A 21318-nucleotide genomic window follows, 5' to 3' on the forward strand; every position below is an offset into this window, starting at 1 on the left:
AATTATTTGCAGCTATCGTGGCAGGCTCGCATTGGCTCATCGGAAACGGTTAGTGTAATTTTTGGAAGGATGACTGGACAGGGCTCGGGCCCCTTTCAAAATGGAAGATCCAGTCAACCCTCTCTCATCCTCAGCCGCACCTAGCTCAAGTTAGGGATTTCATAGGGCCCGAGGGATGGAGGGACATATCTACAGTCAGACAGCTGCTACCGCCTATAGTGCTTGATCATGTGATTGAAGAGGGTCTGCGCACCTCCAACGTGGAAGACAAAAGAGTTTGGGTGGCTTCTCCCTCAGGCGAGCTGAAGGTAGGCCAAGCCTGGCTTTCTACTAGATCCCCTGCAGTAAAAAAAAAGATGGGCTGCTTGGGTTTGGCAATCTAAGCTTCCCCCTAAGATCTCTCTTCTCTCGTGGAAATTAATTTTCAAGGCCATCCCAGTTGACGACTGTAACGTCTCAGAAAAATCCGTACAAAAGCCCGAGTATCACCTCGAGCAAAAATCACTTAGGACCAAATCCTTTAGAAATTAGGCGAGAATTAGCTAGTGCTAAACTAGAGTATCTGTGAAATTAGCACTAATCACTTTAAATACGATCTGCAAGACCCAAAACTTGTAGAATCATTGACGCTACTTTACCCTAAAATCTAGAATCAATCTCTAAACTTGGTTGCTCTCGGGAGCACATCGAAACTCCGTATCGGACCTGGACTGCACATCGAAAGTCCGATAACTACGAAGCTATACGAATATGACCGCCTTGTTGGACTTAACAACCATCCCGGAAATCAAGTCCTAATACTATCCAGAAATGCACAACTTGATCTCAGAGCGAAGTGTATGAGAAACGCGAATATCTTTAAGAAATAAACTCAAACTTAAGTAAACTGAGTCGTTCACTTGCAGGATCAAATATAAGGATTCAGACTGTCAGAATCTGACCCAATTACACCCTCGAATCAGGGAAAATTTCCAGCCCATGTCAGTGCACTTGTGGCCCTGATCGAGTACCGGTGACCGTCGAACTGAAACTGGTCCGCCACAGTCGATCTGTAAATCCGATTGGATCGAAAACTCAGCTTGACCTAGATCCAATGTCAGGGAGCTTAAGTCCGACCGCACGTAGAAAAGGGGCCTCCAGAAGTGCTCCGTTGAGCAGGAACAACTGACTATTGGGCTATAACCTAAGTATATCATGGCCCTGAGGCCATTCCCATCAGTTCTAAGCCTATATAAGCTCCTTAAACCCTCACTCTCTCTTATTCCATACGAATTTGGAAAACCCTAAGAGAGAGAGGAGAGAAAAGAGAAGGAAAGTGAGAGAGTGAGTTGGCGATTCTTCCTGGATTTGATCCTGCTACTCCACGAACTCAACCACCCCATCTGTATCGCTATACCGGCGTTTCCGACAACGTGCTTGGGTAAGGAATCCTAACCCTAACCTGTTTTAGGGTTTCCAACTAGTGTAATAGATGAAATAGTTAACCTATTCCCTGATATAGGTTGTTGTGGTGCCGTAGACAAAGACTTAGTGGTTAAACTGAGTTCGTTACACATTTACCGGCGTAAGGTGCAGACTATAAACGTTTAAGTTATGGATTTCAAGGCTTTCAATGTCGGTTAATGATTTATAATTGACGTGGGTGCCATTTCACATGCCACTTGTGACGTTTGTTTCGCTTTTCAGATATATATATATATATGAACTATGTTGAGTGTAGTGTATTCCATGTGTTTGATGAAATGACTGGATTCGTATGGAATCTGGATTTGTGCTTGCCATGATTAATTATCGTGAATATATGATTGTTGTATATGCGACAACTCCTTGGTGAAAGGATTTGCCCTAATACATATTACGGCCAACATACGTCGTGTATGTTGGAACGTGTAGTCTAAGTGTTTGTAAAAATGTCTGTATGAGTAAATATTTAGTGAATTGTACTTTATGTGGGTGTTGAGATGAGATTCTCAACTACCTTAACTGGGTGTATAAATCCCTCCATGCAACTTACACTGTATTGTCTGTTTTACTCATGGAATGCATATGTGTGAATTCATGTGTATGTTGTATTTCATAACATGCTTAAATGATTGTAGGATTGGAATGATTTGTTCATTACTGCTTGACTATGTCATATGAGTACTTGTTGGAATTGGGTGTGTTTGGGACTACGGTATAGTCCAGGCAATCGGTAACAGGTTCTGACCAGTTGGCTGAGGTTGTTTCGCCACGCAGGATGTGTTCGATGAATCCGAGCCGTACTTTGGTTGTCGACAGTGATTAGGCCACACGGAGTGCTTACGCACTTCATGTCGATCAACTCGAGGTGCGCTCGTTCTAGTCAAGCTCGTCAAGTAACCCGATTGACTCGATGTATGTTCACCATGTATGGACACTACTGCTTAAACATAAGATACCAAACTCACCAGTGGAAATCCCGTTAACCTTGGTACCTCGATCCGCTAAGACTCATGAGCCGAGCATGGTGGTATGGGACATCGTGGTCATGTTGTCAGCCTATGCTGGGGTGACGAGCCTCCCCGTAGTGACCAGTGAGCAACCCAGACTCGTGAGCCGAATACGGTGGTATGGGACACTGTATTCGAGCTGTCAGCCTACGACTAGGTGACGAGCCATTCATAGTGACCTCGAGCATACTCTAAGACTGCGCTGAGGTGACGAGCCTTGCTGTAGTAAACAAGAGTATAAACCAGGCATGCATCGAGGTGACGAGCCCTTTGTAGCGACCTGTAACCGCAACATCGTATGAGATTAGCTAGAATTGACGACCCTAAAATGGATCATTGTTTGGGAAATGATATAAGGGAGGTACATTAGTTTTCCAATCCTGCTGCATGAAAAGGCCTAATAAGAACTTGGTAATCACGCTCATGCACCGCATTGCATGTGTCGTTTGGCGTTAGGTAGAGCACTGAGGAAGTGACTAACATGCCGCGACCGTGAGATGAAGATCGCAGAGGGAGTGCAGGCGGGGGCATGCATCATTATTACATAACATTCCTGCATTAATCACAGTACTTAGGGATGTTTGATTGTATTGCTTTATCATTACTGCTTGACTGAATTGACAGCATGTTAACCTTTGCTTTATGGCTCCACTGAGTTGATCACTCACTCCCACGTTCTGGGACAATGTTTTAAACACAAACCAGACCCTGTCATAGCCGCAGGTGATGGTGATGCCTGCGAGGCAGAACCGGACTTCGAGGACGATGAGGAGGCATTCTCCTATATGCAGCTGTCTGGCGGGTTTATGTAGTCCTGGTGTTGCGCTGACGGGGCTACAGGGTTTTGGATAGAGAACATTACACTATCTTATTTTGCACATTTTGGAACTAAACTTGTAATCATTTAACCTAGTGACATTCATACTCTGAGGGCTTGCTATTACTTTTATACAGTTTATATACATATCACAGTCTTCCGCTAGCGTAGCTTAATTGCCTCTGGAGTATGATATGCTGATTTGGTATAATCCCATTCATGTTTAAAGCACTAGTACGGACAACATTCAATCATCATTATCGGTGTTGCATAAGTGATGCGTTGGAACTCGGGAGCTGAGTATCTGCTCGACCCCCAATTTTCAGGGCATTACAATGACAGGACACAATCTAAAGGGGCCCATTTGGCCTCAAAATGTTCATGATGCCAAGCTCCCCATCCAATCCAAGCAGAATCTATGGACCACCTGTTCTCCTTGGGCGACCTCGCCACAAAAGTTTGGTCCTTCTTCTAGCCTATATTCAAGATTCAATCTTCCCTCCGAGATTCGGCCATCAGTAGAGCCTCAAAATGGTGACGGCTGCTGCTTCTTTCGACCAACTGCGCTCTCTTATGGGACTCATCCCTTCGCTTATTTTTTAGGAAATCTGGATGTCTAGGAATGCGGCGAGATTCGAAGACATCCCATCCTGCCCGTCCAGAGTGATTTCTAAAATCAAGCTTTGGATCACCCGAATTTTTCCTACCCTCCCCTTCCCCAAAATCCTCAAGCGCTCCTCCTTTTTAGCCTTATCGGCCCTAGGCTTCAATGGAGCCCCATGCGTTAAGAGGAAGCTCCAGCTGATCAAATGGACGAGGCCCAAATGGGGATGGATCAAAATCAATGTAGATGGCTCATCTTTGGGGAACCCTGGCCCTTTAGGAGGAGGTGGAGTGGGCAAGAACAGCGGTGGTGATTTTCTGTTCGCTTTCACTTGCAGTTTCAGCTTCGGGTCCAACTCTCGAGCCAAGATCGGGGCCATTTGGGAGGGTCTCTCCTACTATGTGTTGATGGGTTACTCCAAAGTAGAAATTGAGAGTGACTCCAAAACAATTGTTGATATCCTTGATAGGACCTCATCTCCCCCATGGGCTCTGAGCTACTGGTGGTCCAGGATCAAAAGGATATCAAAGGTGTTGTGGACGTCTCCATCTCCCACATTCCCAGAGAAGCCAATGCGGTTGATGATGATTTAGCCAGAAGGGGCAGTGCATCGCAGTCCAGGACCCTCATCAATTTTGCCAGAGACTTGCCACAGATTACCAAAGGGCTCATTTTCCTCGATAGGGTGGGTTTGGGCAACCTGAGGGAACTCTAATTTTTGTTCAGATTTTTTACCTTTTCTTCTTATGATAGGCGGACCCTCCCCCCTTTTTGTATGTTTGTCTACCCAAATCTCTGATGTAAATTCTTCCTATCAATCAAATTTTTGGTTTTTCTCTTTTTTTTATTAAAAAAAAAAAAAAAGCAAACAAACAAAGCTTATAAGCTAGGAGGACAGTTGTTGGCTTGTTGCTAATAAGAAATAGATCAACATGATGCGTTGTGTAGTTATTGAATTAAAGATTAATTTGTTTTTTATTTTTGAAATATTAATGATTAGGTATAGACCTTGCCCACAGCCCTGGCAAGGTAGACATGGTGAATGTTTGTTGCTTAGCCTTATCATTATCCATGCATGGCACTTTTGGACCATTTAAAACTGCAACACATTACCATAAAACAAGAAGGTTTCAGAAACAAACAGACATAAGAGCTCAAATTTAAAGAGCTCTGATATGGATTGTCAAATACGTAGACTCAATTTGCATGGTTCACTAGAACATTTTAGAAAACAAGTAATTTTGTATGTTCTTAATTGTGTATTCTACATTAATTTTTTTTTGGAATTGTTTGTTGTAGGGTTGGGCTAGGCCCAAGCTGGAGTGCAACACAAAGGCGATGCTTGGGAGACCCCATAGCAAGCTATTGTGGTGGGCACTCCTCCACAAGAAATGTGTATTCCACATTTCATACTTTCATGGACTAGAAAATGATAGACACAGAAAATAGTGCATTGTTAGGAATACAAGAAGGGTGACACTGCCTTGAAAAAGGCCAACTAAACCATGTTGCATCTTAGGAGACAAGTTTCTACAAGTAGCAATCATAAGGCACCTGTCTAGTGGAGCTGATAAAAGTGGTTACTTCCATACATTTCAAATTTTTTAAAGGCAAAAAGGAGGTGATGTATTAGGATCAATTCATGGCGATACATCTGCCTCATCCTGGCGAATATATGTGGCTGCAATTACATTTTTCTGTTAGAAAATACAAATAGCAGGAAGAAAGGAATATTGACGAGAGAATATATCATCATCATCTAAGCCTTATCCCAATTAATTGGTGTCAGCGACATGAATCCTGTTCTGCCATTCCACTCTATCAAGGGCCGTAGTCGCTTTGATAAAATATAGATGGGAACCTACTTTTTACTTCATTGTTTGGACATTTTTACCCCTTGGTTGAAATCCTTATTGGCAGATAATGTTAACCAGTGTGGTTAATTTTAAATATAACAGATAAATTAGCCAAAATGAGGATAATTACCAATACTTGGAAATTTCTACTACCTACCTGCTTTCAACTTTAATCCCCATTCCCAAAACTAGCTTGAGACTTGGGTATTACCAAAACATAGTCGATAAAATATAGATGGGAACCTACTTTTTACTTCATTGTTTGGACATTTTTACCCCTTAGTTGGAATCCTTATTGGCAGATAATGTTAACCAGTGTGGTTAATTTTAAATGTAACAGATAAATTAGCCAAAATGAGGAGAATTACCAATACTTGGAAATTTCTACTACCTACCTGCTTTCAACTTTAATCCCCATTCCCAAAACCAACTTGAGACTTGGGTATTACCAAAACGTAGTCGCTTAGATAAAATATAGATGGGAACCTACTTTTTACTTCATTGTTTGAACATATTTACCCCTTAGTTGGAATCCTTATTGGCAGATAATGTTAACCAGTGTGGTTAATTTTAAATACATCAGCTAAATTAGCCAAAATGAATCTTTATAGCTGAAACTTTTGCCAGCAGCTAAAGGGTAAGAAAAGGAAATCTTAAGTGGCAAAGAGTAGTTTTATTAAATAATTATCAAGAGCAAGAAAGTTTTGTTCAACACCTGACTCCCAAAAATGTTTTGGACACTAAAGTTAAAAGCAAGCATGTTCTGGAAATTTTCTGTTTAAAAATCATGACAAAAAAATTAAGGTAAAAGGGTGTGTGGTAATAAGGTTTAGAGTATCGTGCGAAGGCATTACGTATCACCCCCATATGGAATGATATGGATAATACTACCCCATATTGGTGGCAAATGACACCATTTGCCAAAACCAATTTTTAATGTAGTAAACAAAATGAAGAATTAAGACAATTGTAAACAATTAGTGTCTAGTTCCACAACTGATTTTGATGGCCACAAATGTAGTTTTCCATGACATAAATTATAATCTGCCCATTTCCTTATTGAAATGCTTAGGGAAAGGCCAGGGAAAAAAAAAGTACGAAGAATTTATGAACAACATGACAGCAAATGTCTATGACTCAAAATGTTTGCCTCTCCTGAGCATCGTGGATTGGAGTTGCAGGACGACATAATTAGACATTGCCTACACAATGTTCAACAAATTTTCTTCTTACAGAAAAAACAACAAGAAAAAATTACAGGAAATCAGGAAACTGTTTGAATAAAACATAAAGGCTCAAATTCGAAGGTCAAATTGTCATGGATGATTGCAATAACTGCTCAAATATTATGAAAACACAACCAAAGAATGAAATATCCATGGTGAAGATTCAAGAGAAATTGAACAGTTACAATGAGATACAGTGCGAGAAAAGAATCCTTGGAACCCAATCTAAAGTTTATTGCTAAGAAGCAAAATCATACCTCTGCTTGGCGTCCAGCATGTAATCTAACGCCAGATGAGTCATACATCACCTGCTAACCAATGCCTTACATTAGAAATCTCCATCCCGAAACAAAATTCATTAAAGAAAAAAAGTAACAATCCTAAGTACAATGGTACTTCATGTGAGAGAGATACACAGATATTGGTCTACCTGGGGACCACTATGCTATGTATCTCTCACACACTTCAAGAGATAAACCGATTGACATGAACATTAGTTGGATGTCTTTAAACATCTGATATTATTACATTAATAGGGAAGAAAGAAGAGAATGTAAAAACTCCACTTGGAAGTGGTGCGCCAGCTGGTTCCAAGCCCAAGTAGAGGGGTTTTATGTTAGGAAGCATCCAATCATACAACTTTTGCCAAGTAATCATAGGAATTCTTGTTTCAATATGACTGCAAAAACAGTATCCCGAAAGCCAACCCCAAATAGTTGGAAGAACGATGATGATTACAATGATGATGGTGGTGGTGTTAATAAGGATGAAAGAAGAGAATGTGCCACACCTCCAAATAAAACAAAAAAGCTGACTGTGGAATTGCTGGATACATGTGTGCCATTGCAAGCTATTTTCCCCTTTTATCGATCTATTGAGATATGTGGTGGCCTAGTGATCAAGTCTTGCATGGCCAGCATGCATTTATGTAGCCAGGGATTACTACGTATTGGGGCATATGGTCAGATGACTCGGTACCTTGTTAAGGATTGGAAACTTTCAGATAGGGGAGTTTAAGCAATAGGTTGCATGCACAGATTGTGTGAGACATGTTTACATTATGTTATGCATGTCCTGAGGTACAACTGCAAACAAACACAAATGCTTTTCCATGGAAATATTCATGGCATTATCAAGGTCACGCACACAGGATTATGTCTAACATTCAACATAGGGGTAAGTAAATGCAATGAATGCTTTGACTGTCGAATGTAGGGAAGAACAGTTGATGCAGTTAATGAGCAATAGAATAACACCAAATTTGATTAATGAGACTCATGAGCTTCCATACGGGGCAGCCGAAGAACCAAGTTAATTATTTAATTATTTTTTCCTTAGGCAAGCTAATGCCTTAGTTATGGAGCATATTAATAAAGATAGTATCAGTCAAAATATGTTGAAATATTAAAAAGACAGGTTCGGCTTTTGCTTGAATTACTCCTATTTCCTGCCAGTGTACTCTCATTTGAGATGGCTTGTCTATGGCTGCTCACATTATGTGAGAGCACAGACATGTGAGATCCCATTCGTGCATCCACACTGGCACCTGCTTTAAGGATGGCATAAACAAGAGATGGAAGGGATCACAAGCAATGGATGCTGGAATGTGGTCAAGCTACACTCATCTGTCAATTGGATCATAAATTGTGGATGATCTGATGAGTGGGCATGCATGATTTCTCAGCACAGAGTTGTCGACAACAGGCTGCTCTTTGTTAAGGACCGTTCCAACCTCATACCTTGTGCCACAGAGACGTGTGTCCATGTTCATCAACAACCCTACACAGTCCTTTATCAAGAGAGGTTTTCTAGAATATGTCCTGACATATATAGCTACAGGATAGGTTTGACTTAAAACCTTTGGATATGGGTGATCATTACACGATCTAAACTTTTTATTTGATGGACCTCATTTTAGATGCTGGATATCTAAAATTTAAGAACTTCTGAACTGCCAATATTTCAACCCTTAGATCATTTGACATTTTTCTTTGAAGGCGGTCGTCTTAGCCTTGAATAACCAAAAGGTTGAAATGTTTGAATATGAGAGTTTTTCTAGTATCCCCCATTCAGGGTGCAGCCCATCGTATAAGCGGTTTGGGTCATTGAAAAGGATTGATACAATTGCTGAAGTTCGATGTATCCTCCTATAATATATCAGGATGCATTCTAGAAGACTTCCAAGAGACACTACTGGACTGTTTAAAAAAAGGTAGTGACTAATACTCTTCACATCACCCACTTATAGTTTTTAAAAATGCTCTTCTTTTTTTTTTTTCTTTTTCTTTTTGGTGAATGAGGATGACCAGCATGTGTCGCACAACTGGATCCACATGTTGTTGAAGATTGAAACATCTGGAATGCAGGGCCACCACTAATAAGCATAGAGCGCATGGTGTACCATAAAGGCCATTACAGGGCCGTAAAAGTTGTTACGTAAAGGTCTTTACGTAAGCACTAATAAGCATAGAGCCCATGGTGTGCCATAAAGGCTGTTACGGGGCTATAAAGGCCATTACGTAAAGGTAACGGTGGCAACCGTTACACGTTACGGGGTTGTAACGGCCGTAACAGCCGTTATGGAAAAAAATGACTTGTAATTGCCGTTAACAGCACGTTACATCCCCTATAACGGCCATAATAGCCCCATAATGATCTATTACGGGACATATACAAGTTTTTCATACTTTTTAATCAATATTACGGGGCAGATATAGGTTTTTTGAGGGTTTTTCAAAAAATAAAAATAAAAATAAAAAAGAGAGATCATAACAGCCGTTACAGGACCATAACAGCCGTTATGCCCCGTATCTTAAAGGTAACGGTGATGGCTATTATGGCCACCGTTACCGTTATGGAACACCTTGATTGAGCCACACTCCTGTTATGATCACCGAAAAATGGCAATAACTCTTCAAGAATAATTTATACCATAGAAAAATGGCGGTACATCCACTATCTTCACCTACCCTACTTGCCAACCTTTACTATCTTTAACTATCTCTACTTTCCCTACCTACTTCCACTTATCTAAAAGAAATATTAACCCTTCATTAGAGACACGTCATTATTTAGTCAGCTTTTCCAATGAGACTTTTTTCCTTACCATACCTAGACTTTATAAATATGTTAGAAAATGTCTTTTAACTTACTCTTGCATATAAAGACTCTAAACCTCCTAAAAGTGAATTAAGAATTAAATAAATCTTGTTGAAAGAGAAGATGAGTTGGATAGGTATTTCTCTTATTCTTTTTCAATTCTAAATGTAGACCAATGGACAAAATTGAGAGAGAGAGAGAGAGAGAGAGAGAGAGGAAAGAAGGATAGGATTTTGATAATCCTCCACCTCTAAGAAACCTACATAAATAATAGTTAATAGCTTAAATGAGAGGAGGTGGTGCACAAAGAGACTACACAAGTATGCCTAGAAGCATAGAGAAGTGCTCCATACATATACTAATAAACTATATACACTAACATTCCCCCCTCAAGCCGGTACACGTATGTCATTGATAACATCTAAACATTACACATTTATCCTCTCAATTGCATTAGTTTCCATGCATTCAAAGTATTTACTTGAACTAACATATATTTTGTACATGCGAGGTAATCTGGGAAACAAAGACAAAATCATGTTTGAAAATGAGGATTAAAGCTCAGGAGATTAATCAAGAGAAGACTTGGAGATTTGGAAATCATTAATGAAGAATTCACATGCCAAGGAGATTAATCAAGAGAAGACTTGGAGATTTGGAAGTCATTAATGAAGAATTCACATGCCAAAGATCCAAGAAAACCAACTACCAAAAGATGAAGGAAGAATTGACAAATCACGCAATTCAATAAAACAAAAATAAAAGATTATTCGATCCCACCTAGGGGTGTACACAAACCAAGCTAGCTAGACTCGACTCGAAAAAGCTCAATTCGACTCGGTTCGAAGCTAAGTTTGAGCCGAGTCGAGCTGATTTTTTGAGCTCGAAAATGAGTTCGAGTCGAGTTCGAGCAGGCCCCATCTTGACTCGACTCGGATCGAATCCAGCTTGAATCGAACTCGGATCGAACCAGTTCGGTGACTCGGTTACTTTGCCATTGATGTTGCTCACCAAGTGTTTGATAAAATGACTCGATGAAGTGTGGCTGGTGGCAAGGAAGGTATGTACATGAAATAAATACCCTTTTTTTTCTTGGTTTTTCTTGGTTTTTATGTTGCTTAGAAGGTGTTTGACAAAATACCTATAAAACCATTGCTTCTGTTTCACATACAGAGGGATTTTGAAGGTGCAATCCAGGTGTTTGTGGAAATGCCTCAATGGCGAACTTGGCTCGAACTCGGCCTGAGCTAGCCTGAGCTGCTAACCGAACCGAGCCAAGCTGGCCAGTCAAGCTCAAGGACCGAGTCGAGCTGAGTCGAGCTGAGGCCAGCTCGATTCGATGTACACCCCTAGTCCCACCTGAGGTTGGTTCGGTCCGTCCAAATGTGCACAAAACAGTCCGACAAGAAACTGTGATTTTCAAAGTTAATTCGGCTCGACACTTAGGTCTAACCGAAGCACGGTTCGGTGCCACCGAAGAAGTGCTCGGTGGGACCTAAGGGGGACAAAGGCTTCACACCTATTTTGGAGAAATTCAGTTGCAACCGAAAGAGGATTTGGTGCGATCGAAGGTATGTTCGGCGACAACCGAAGGCTATCGTCGGTGCGACCGAAATGTAATAAAAGTGCAAAAATTGAGATCGGTTCCAAGTCAATGCAAACTTTTCTTATTTAAGGGGGTGTTCTAAGCCTTCCTAAGTACGAATTAGGGCTTAGGATAGAGACCTACGAGTTGCAGAGCTTCTTTAGAATCATCCTCCCTTCTCAATCCTTCGGTTCTAGTTTTTTTTTTTAATGTTTTGTTTAAGATGTTAGTCATGCTTGGCTAATCTTTTGGCTAAGGCTAAGGGATAAACCTTTTTAATGGATATTTGATAGTTAATTCATTTCTTCAATAAAAGTTAAGGTTTTTACGCTAAATTGTGATTGGATGTGATTGAATTACTTGATTGGGGAAGGAATCAATCTGTAAAGTTGTTTGATCTATTATCGCCTTCGGATACATTATATACTTTCAATTCTCTGCGATGTGATTACCTAGATATTCATGACAGATCAAGCCTATCAGAATACTAATATATGTTAGATGCTTTTTTTATTAATATTACTATGTTATCTTCCGATTAGAACGAATTGGAATCCAGTTCTAATTGAGTTATCAACTCGAGAAGATGAATTGAATTGAAAGTCTGTTGATGGGGGATTCCTGGATCCTTAGTCCTTTTTATAATAGTTTTTACAACTCTTCCATTCTGCTGGATTAAAAACCTAAACCAACTGTTTTCATAAAATTTGTTCTTAATATATTCTCACCAAATTCCCTGTGGATCGACCTCGGTCTTACCGAGTTATTACTACATCGCAGCCTTATACTTAGGGTTGTCAACCCTTGGAGAAACGGGCTAACCACTAATGCAAGCACTCCTTCTTAAGGACCTCCCACTACACCTCAAAGTGCACCACAAGTGCAACCACAAAAGAGGGCCCTTGAGGACACGCTGCAAGCATTCATGCAAGGGCAGATGCAATTGAATCAAACCACCATGCAGGCTATAAGTGATCTTAAAATATTAGTTTCGAGGATTGAATCATAGTTGACTGTTAGGGAGAAAGAGACCTTTTCGGCCCAACCTCAGCTTAACCTAAAAAGACAATACAAAGTGAGTGATTCAAACCCTCTTAACCCACATACGAAACAAGCCAAGTCCATCACCACTCTTAGAAGTGGTAAGGAAATAGACAAGACGATACTGACGAAGACCGACATGCCTAAGGATTTGGATAAATCTAATAGTGATGATGGATCAAGCCCTACCCCACATGACAAAGAGTCGGTGCATGAACACAAGACCTTGGCTCTATTTCCCCAACGACTAGTCTCATCAAAATGCCCATCAGAGAATTAGGACATCTTAGAGATTTTCCAACAAGTAAAAATCAACATTCCCTTGTTAGATGCGATTAAGAAAATTCCCTCTTATGCCAAGTTTCTTAAAGACCTTTGCATGGTTAAATGCAAATTAAATGTACAAAAGAAGGCCTTTTTTACAGAACAAGTGAGCGCGATTATCAACTAAAATGCTCCCCCAAAATACAAAGACCCGAGTAGTCCTACGATCTTATGTATCATAGGGAAATTCCAAATTAAACAAGCCTTGCTAGATTTGGGGGCAAGTGTTAACCTCATACTCTACTCCAAGGTATTCAGTATCGGTATCTGTGGGCGTAACGGTGCCCACCGTTACCTATACGGATACGGGAGCATAACGGCCCGTAACTATGCAATTTTTTTATTTTTTACTTTTTGCCAATAAAATATGGATTAAATCTAGAATATTCTAAGTATTCCAAATATGCATTCATTTATAAATTGGAATATGTTTATGGTGGTGTAACGGTCCACTCTTTGGTGAGAAGTTGTATCGGACTGTCTAATGAATTTATGAACCAGACAACCTGGATTTGACTGCAAAACTCATATATTTAATTTTCTAACTATCTACTATCAATGATAGATATATTAGAATGAATGTAATATCAAAATATCTTACATGTGTAGGTGTTTGCAATTATTTTTCATAATTTATTCTATATTAAGTTATTAACAATTTAAGTTAACATACCTCAGGAGGAGGTCTCTACTCTAGAGTCTATGACTCTATACTAGAGTGAGTCTCCAGACTTGCATAAATTACAATGTTCATTCTATTTTAAAGTCTTCATTCTTTAACATATCAGAGAGTTCTCCTCCTATCTTGTTCCTGTGGTTGTGACTGTGATTCCTGTTCTGTGAGGCTATGACCTGTCATCCTCAAGTCAAGAATATTTTTAAAAAAAATAGTAGCGTCTGATATACTCCCCTGCAACTTGATTAAGGATTACTTGATTGGTTGTCAAGGGAGTTATTTTAAATACAAGTTCAGTAGTGTCAACTGTCAAGTGTGTGCTTGCAATAATACTACTGCAAATACTTACCTTAATACAAATATATACTTACAAATACCGTAAAGTCACCACTCACCACCAAAATGAAAATATGCCTTTTTGTGGTTGTTTGACCTCCACATCATTGTCATCGTTATCGTCAGGCTGAGGCTGTCCAATAGGTTCAGGTACTGCACCTGCATATCCATAATATTCAGTACCAGAAGGAAATACTAGATCAACGAAACCAGAGGATGACTAATCTTGACTAGGCAACGATTCCGACTCCGAGTAAGGATATCCACCAATGCCTGTCGAATAGCCATACTAGTGCCCGTACTCAACCTGTTGAGAATATAGAGATTGAGAGTGTTTCTGTGATGAGTAACTTGGAATTGGATCTGGATCTGAAACTAGATATCTATAATCATATGGATATGGATCAGGAGGACTACTCCAACATGAATGTGATGGAACAGGCTCAGTATAACTATAATCATAATCCAATTAGCCATAAGAATATCCATCATAATAACCAAGACCATGAGCCTGCTGATGTTCCGGACCTCCCAGACCCGGTGCACTACTAGACCTACCGTCCTGCTAGCTGTATTGTGACTCAGTACACTCATAAGTCCGACCTCGTGTACTACCTTGTCGATGTTCATCGGCATCGCGATCTGTAGACGTTATATGGTGTGCTGAGCAACACCAGAAGTGCCAACACTAGGGGCAGGGGCGTCATCATCACCATCATCTGACACGGTCACGCTACCACTGCTTGTACTCTTCTATTGATCTTGAGCCGCACCTAGCATAAAAGTTGCCCCTCTTTCTGGATCCAATACAGCTGCACGACTCTCATGTTGCGTTGTGCATATTAGTGGGTTATCAATTTCCAATTCTTCACTATCCTCTTCAATTTGCTTTTCCCTTGTTTCCAACCAAAGTAGAAGCGGGTCGTCCTCATTATAAATATTTTCCAAGTTTATTGGACAGTAGTCTGTGTCATCGGCGGCTGTAATGCTCTTATGATATCGTCGCATTCTTAGCTTCATATTGTAGTGCATGAAGAAGTCTATCCAACGTCCTAGTCTACAATCTATTCTTATTCTTTGAATGAATAAGTGCAAAACAACTCCAATTCCTTTCGCAACTAGAAGAAGATGTTGTCTAGCTCAAAACTTTTACTGCAATTTTTTGGAGAGCCTTCGTACTCTCTTCGAAATTCATCTACCATTCGACTGGTTGCAACCTAGATACTGCATGCTATGCAAGAGTATCTCCAAAGCTACCCAGGCGATTTCCAAGTGTATTTAATTCATTCAATACCTTTATTTGTGTATCTAAGTCAGGCTCTAATCTCTTCATCACATTCTTTAGCCTCGCACGAACTTCATTATCCGCAACAAATGATTGGCCATATTTGTACCTAGGATTTAGGTAGTAACCTGCTGCATGAAGATCGTAATGGAGTTGTCTTGTCCATCTCTTGTCAATCATCCTCCAATAAGACTCAGCTTCTACAATCACGTTGAATTACCAACTTTGCTTTATCCATGGCATCGTATAGGAAGCCCATGGTAGGTGCTTCGTCGGTTTCAACAAGACAGAGTACTCTCATTAGTGGCTCCATCACCTTTAGGATCGACTTGACCCTCTTCCAATATCTATTGTCTCGTATGGTGTTCGCAACTTCAACCAGTATCTCTGATGTCTTCTGCCCATGTTGTGTTGAGCCAGTCTCGAGAAGCGAACATGTCACTTAACTCTCCCCTATGCTGGTATAAACTCTCTAATGTTATAAAGTTTGTTGCGAATCGAGTCGCCGCAGGCCTCAACAACTCTCGTCCTTTCGTGAACTTCCTCATTATTGTGACTACTTGATTATGGTTATAAATAAACGTCATCACTTCTCTTGTCCTTTCGACCATTTCCTTAATGTTCTTCTTCTTCCGAATATCTTCCAATATCAGATCAATACAATGGGCAACACATGGTGACCGAAAAATGTGGTCTCTTTTTCATCAACTTATGTCCTACAAGCTTATATGATGCTTCATTATCTGTCACAATCTGCACTACATTCTCCTCTCCAATCTCATCCACAACTTTATCCATTAGTCTAGTAATATAATTAGAATCTTTCGTTATGGTTGAGGCATCAATTGACTAGTGGTATATAGTTCCTAAGTGGCAGTACACCATGAAGTTGATCATGTTGCGTCTGGTTGGGCCAGTCCAACCATCACACATGATCGTGCATCCTCTGGCCCGTCATACAGGTTTAAAGCTGGCCACGTATGTTTTCACATCCGCATACCCTGCATCTGTCCATTTCCCCCTAATATCCCTAGCAGTGGAAGCTTAATTCCTTCACTTGCTTCTGTTGCTGCATCAATTACCACCTACCAATATGGAGAATTGGCCACGTTAGAAGGTATGTTGGCATGTAATAACTTTGCTGCTGCCCTACCTAGCTTCTCAATAGAAGTTCTACCCTACATTTGTTTTATCTTCTTTTGTTTAGTTGATTCTTTCCTAAAAAGGATTGGATTAATAGAGGGTCTCCTAGGCTCATTTACTTCTTCATCCAAATGTATAGGGGCATCATGTGAAGATGTCTCTCGTCGGCTCCCAAACATACGTCGTAACCCACCAAACCTACCTCTCCCCCTCGTATCACGTATTGACCCACTCGCGCCAAACATGAGGCGACGTTTTTCCTCTTCACGAGCTAGATGCAAGCTCTCTCCTAGCTATAGTTAATTCCCTATCTGAATCTTTGTCATAATCAATAATATCTTCATCACGAACGCTCATACATTCAGGACCAAACACCTCCTGTGAACCGCATCCAAAATCTCATCTTTCTTCTTTTGTCTAGCAGCACGTTTACCCTTCAACTCATCTAGACTGGCTTGCATTAAAATCATCATCTCTTTCGGTACTCTAGTACATCCCGCAACTTGACCCTTTCAATGTGCCAAATGTTGTTTGATACGCGTAATTCCACCAGTTACTAGTCTATCACAATAGTTGCACTTCATTTAGTGCCTATTACCACCAACCCTCTAACAATGTTGTCATCCAATATCCTTACTTGTTGGCCAGACCCAGACATTTCCTTAGCTATATACTATAAATAGATTAGATATGACCTATGTCTATGTGAGATTGTGAGTCTACTTGCTATTCTAAATTTATATACAGTTTTCAGAATCTAATCAATAAAGATGATTTTATGTTCTAAACTCTAAGAACCTCCAAAACCTATCCAATATAAGAAAATATAAACATAAAGTCACTAATTTGAAAATAGAAAAAAATATAAAATCACAACAATAATGTGTAAAATGGACATTAATATGTTCTACTATGATTAATACATCATATTCTACCATTAAAACAGCAACATATTAAATAAAAATGATTTTTCAAAATTTTTTTTTAAAAAAGGCCGAAAATACTCCGTAAATAGAAAAAAATTGTAAAAAAATATAGAATCACAACAATAATCTGTAAAATGGACATTAATATGTTCTACTATGATTAACACATTGTATTCTACCATTAAAACAACAACACATTAAGTAAAAAATGATTTTTCAAATTTTTTTTTTTTAAAAGGCCAAAAATAGTGCGTAAATAGAAAAAAAAATTTGTAAAAAAATATAGAATCACAACAATAATCTGTAAAATGGATATTAATATGTTCTACTATGATTAACACATCATATTCTACCATTAAAACAACAACACATTAAATAAAAAATGATTTTTCAAATTTTTTTTTTTAAAAAGGCCGAAAATAGTGCGTAAATAGAAAAAAATTATAAAAAAATATAAAATCACAACAATAATCTGTAAAATGAACATTAATATCTTCTACTATGATTAACACATCATATTCTACCATTAAAACAGCAACACATGAAATAAAAAATGATTTTTCGAATTTAAAAAAAAAAAGGGGCCGAAAATAGTGCGTAAATAGAAAAAAATATAAATATATATATATATAATCACAGCAGTAATCTGTAAAATGGACATTAATATGTTCTACTATGATTAATACATCATATTCTACCATTAAAACAGCAACACATTAAATAAAAATTGATTTTTTGAATTTCAAAAAAAAAAAAAAAAAAAAGAGCCGAAAAAAGTGCGTAAATAGAAAAAAATACAAAAAAATATAAAATCACAATAATAATCTGTAAAATGGACATTAATATATTCTACTATAATTAACACATCATATTCTACCATTAAAACAGCAACACACTAAATAAAAATTGATTTTTCGAATTTTAAAAAAAAGGGCCGAAAATAGTGCGTAAATAGAAAAAAATTATAAAAAATAAAAAATAAAATCACAACAATAATCTGTAAAATGGACATTAATATGTTCTACTATGATTAACACATCATATTCTACCATTAAAACAGCAAGACATTGGATAAAAATTGATTTTTCAAATTTTTTAAAAAAGGGCCGAAAATAGTGCGTAAATAGAAAAAATATATATAAAAATATAAAATCATAACAATAATCAGTAGAATGGACATTAATATGTTCTATTATGATTAACACATCATATTCTACCATCAAAACAACAACACATTGAATAAAAAGTATAAATACCTATTTTTGAGGAATATCTGGAAAATGGTCACGGAGCTTCGAATCAAGAAAATCCTTAATATAAGTTGTTTTTATCCTTAATTTCAAGCCAATAGTGGTCGAAAATTGCAATAGAAAAATTTAGGAAGAGTTTGGAAGAAAGAAGTATCAAAACAAGTGAAAAATTGGAGCTTAAAAAGAAAAAACAAACTACCCGTTTTACGACCGTTACGCCTTGACCGTTACTGGGGCAGTAACGGCCGTTACGGGGCCATTATGGCTACGGAATCGGGGGGGTGCCCGTTACGACCCCGTAACGCGTAACGGGGTCGGCCGTTACCGTTATGTATCGGCCAATATGTAACCGATATTGAATTCAATTGGAGCTTGGTGAATTAAAACCCACCAAGATGACCCTACAACTTGCTGACCGATCTATTCGTATACTAAGGGGGGTAGTTGAGGATGTGTTAGTCCAAGTTGATAAATTCTACTACCCAGTAGACTTTATCGTCTTAGACACACAACCAGTTATAAACGCTGACACTCAGATTCCGATCATCCTAGGACGCCCATTACCGGCCACTTCAAATGCAATCATCAATTGCCGAAATGAAGTGATGAAGTTGTCTTTTGGGAACATGACATTAGAGGTGAACATGTTCACTCTCTGCAAACAACCAGGGCATTCTGAAAGTGTTCATGGACGACTTCTCCATTTTTGGAAGTACGTCTGACGAGTGCCTCAAGCGCTTGAATTTGGTTTTGACAAGGTGTGAAGAGAAGAACCTTGTCTTGAATTGGGAAGTGTCACTTCATGGCTTAAAAGGGAATTGTCCTTGGACACGTGATCTCGTCCAATGGAATAGAAGTGGACAAGGCCAAAATAGACTTGATTGCTAATTTTTCGACTCCCAAAAGCATACGTGACATTCATTCTTTTCTAGGTCACGTGGGATTTTACAGGAGGTTCATTAAGGACTTTAGCCAAATCTCTAGACCATTGAGTAACTTCCTTCAAAAGTATGTCCCATTTGAATGGACTGATTCATGCCAAGAGGCTTTTACAAAGCTAAAGGGTATGTTGACAAGCGCACCAATCATGCAGCCACCCGATTATAACATTCCTTTTGAAATCATGTGTGATGCTAGTGACTATGCTATTGGAGTTGTGTTAGGCCAAAAGGAAGGACAAGAAACCGTGTTATCTACCACGCAGGTAGAATGTTGAATGGTGCCCAAGTAAATTACTCCACAACGTAAAAGGAACTCCTTGTTGTAGTCTTCGCTCTAGACAAATTCAGATCTTACTTGATCAGATCAAAAATTATAATTTTCACTGACCATGCGGCGCTCAAGTATCTTCTCTCAAAGAAGGATGCTAAGCCCCGTCTTTTGAGATGGATCCTCCTAGTCTAAGAATTCAACTTAGAGATGCATGATAAGGAGTAGAGAATATGGTAGCAGACCACTTGCCTCGATTGGTTCCTTCAAATTCCATTAAGAGTTTGTCAATCAAAGACACTTTACCAGATGAACAATTATTTGCTGCCTCCCAATTACCTTGGTACGCTGACATAGCAAATTATCTTATGACAAATAAATTACCGATCCATTGGACATCACAAGTTAAGAAAAGATTTTTAGCCGAGGTATTTTTCTAGGATGATCCTTATTTATTTAAATATTGTCCAGACCAAATCATTAGAGATGTGTTATGAATAATGAACACTCAAGTATCATCTCCTTCTGTCACTCACAAGCTTGTGGAGGTCATTTCTTGGCAAAGAAAACCACCACTAAGATTATTTAATGCGGTTTCTATTGGCCGACAGCATTTAAAGATACCTATGAGATTTGCAAAGCATGTGAGCAATGTTAAAGAATGGAAGAAAAAAAAAATGTCATGCAGAAATATGATGCCTGAAAATCTGATCTTAATTGTCAAAATGTTTTATTGTTGGGGTATCAATTTCATGGGACCTTTTCCCCATCTTTTGGACATCTTTAAATCCTCTTAGTTATGGATTATGCTTCCAAATGTGTGGAAGCGATTCCTTGTAGAAGTAATGATCACAAAGTGGTTCTATGGTTTTTTAAAAGAAAATATCTTGTCAAGATTTGGAACGCTAAGATCTATAATCAGTGATGGTGGTTCGCACTTCTATAATAGGCCATTTGAGAACTTAACGAGGAAATGTGGTATTACACACAAAGTGGCTACACCCTATCATCCACAGACAAGTGACCAAGTTGAAGTTTCCAATAGGGAGATTAAATGGATATTAGAGAAAATTGTGAATCCAGAATGTAAGGATTAGTCTTTAAGGCTCACTGACGTGTTGTGGGCTTATAGGACTACTTTTAAAACTCTTATTAGATGTCTCCCTATAGACTTGTCTTTGAGAAAGCTTGTCACTTATCAATAGAATTGGAACGTACGGCATATTGGGCCATAAAGAAATTCAATTTCGACATTAACAAAGCTAGTACGCTGCGTAAACTCCAACTTGTAGAGTTGGAAGAAATTTGGAAAGACGCGTATGATAATGCGAGAATATATAAGGAGAGGATGAAAGTGTTCCATGGTAAGAACATTTTTAGGAAACCATTTGAGCTAAATTAGAAAATCCTCCTTTATAATTCTCGTCTCCATCTCTTTCCTGGAAAATTGCAATCCGAATGGATCGACCC

General features: G+C 38.9%; 1 protein-coding gene across 2 annotated transcripts in view; it reads right to left on the bottom strand.

Annotated features, from left to right (window-relative positions):
• LOC131239961 (uncharacterized) overlaps positions 1-21318 on the bottom strand; it is an 84573-nt gene that overhangs the window by 31647 nt on the left and 31608 nt on the right. For both annotated transcript variants that reach the window (XM_058237929.1, XM_058237930.1), the window contains one exon: positions 7232-7282. In XM_058237929.1, the coding sequence (XP_058093912.1) occupies positions 7232-7282 (51 nt within the window). The remainder of the gene's footprint in view (positions 1-7231; positions 7283-21318) is intronic.

The sequence above is a fragment of the Magnolia sinica genome, chromosome 3, assembly GCF_029962835.1.
Source record: "Magnolia sinica isolate HGM2019 chromosome 3, MsV1, whole genome shotgun sequence".
In the NCBI taxonomy this organism is placed as follows: domain Eukaryota; kingdom Viridiplantae; phylum Streptophyta; class Magnoliopsida; order Magnoliales; family Magnoliaceae; genus Magnolia; species Magnolia sinica.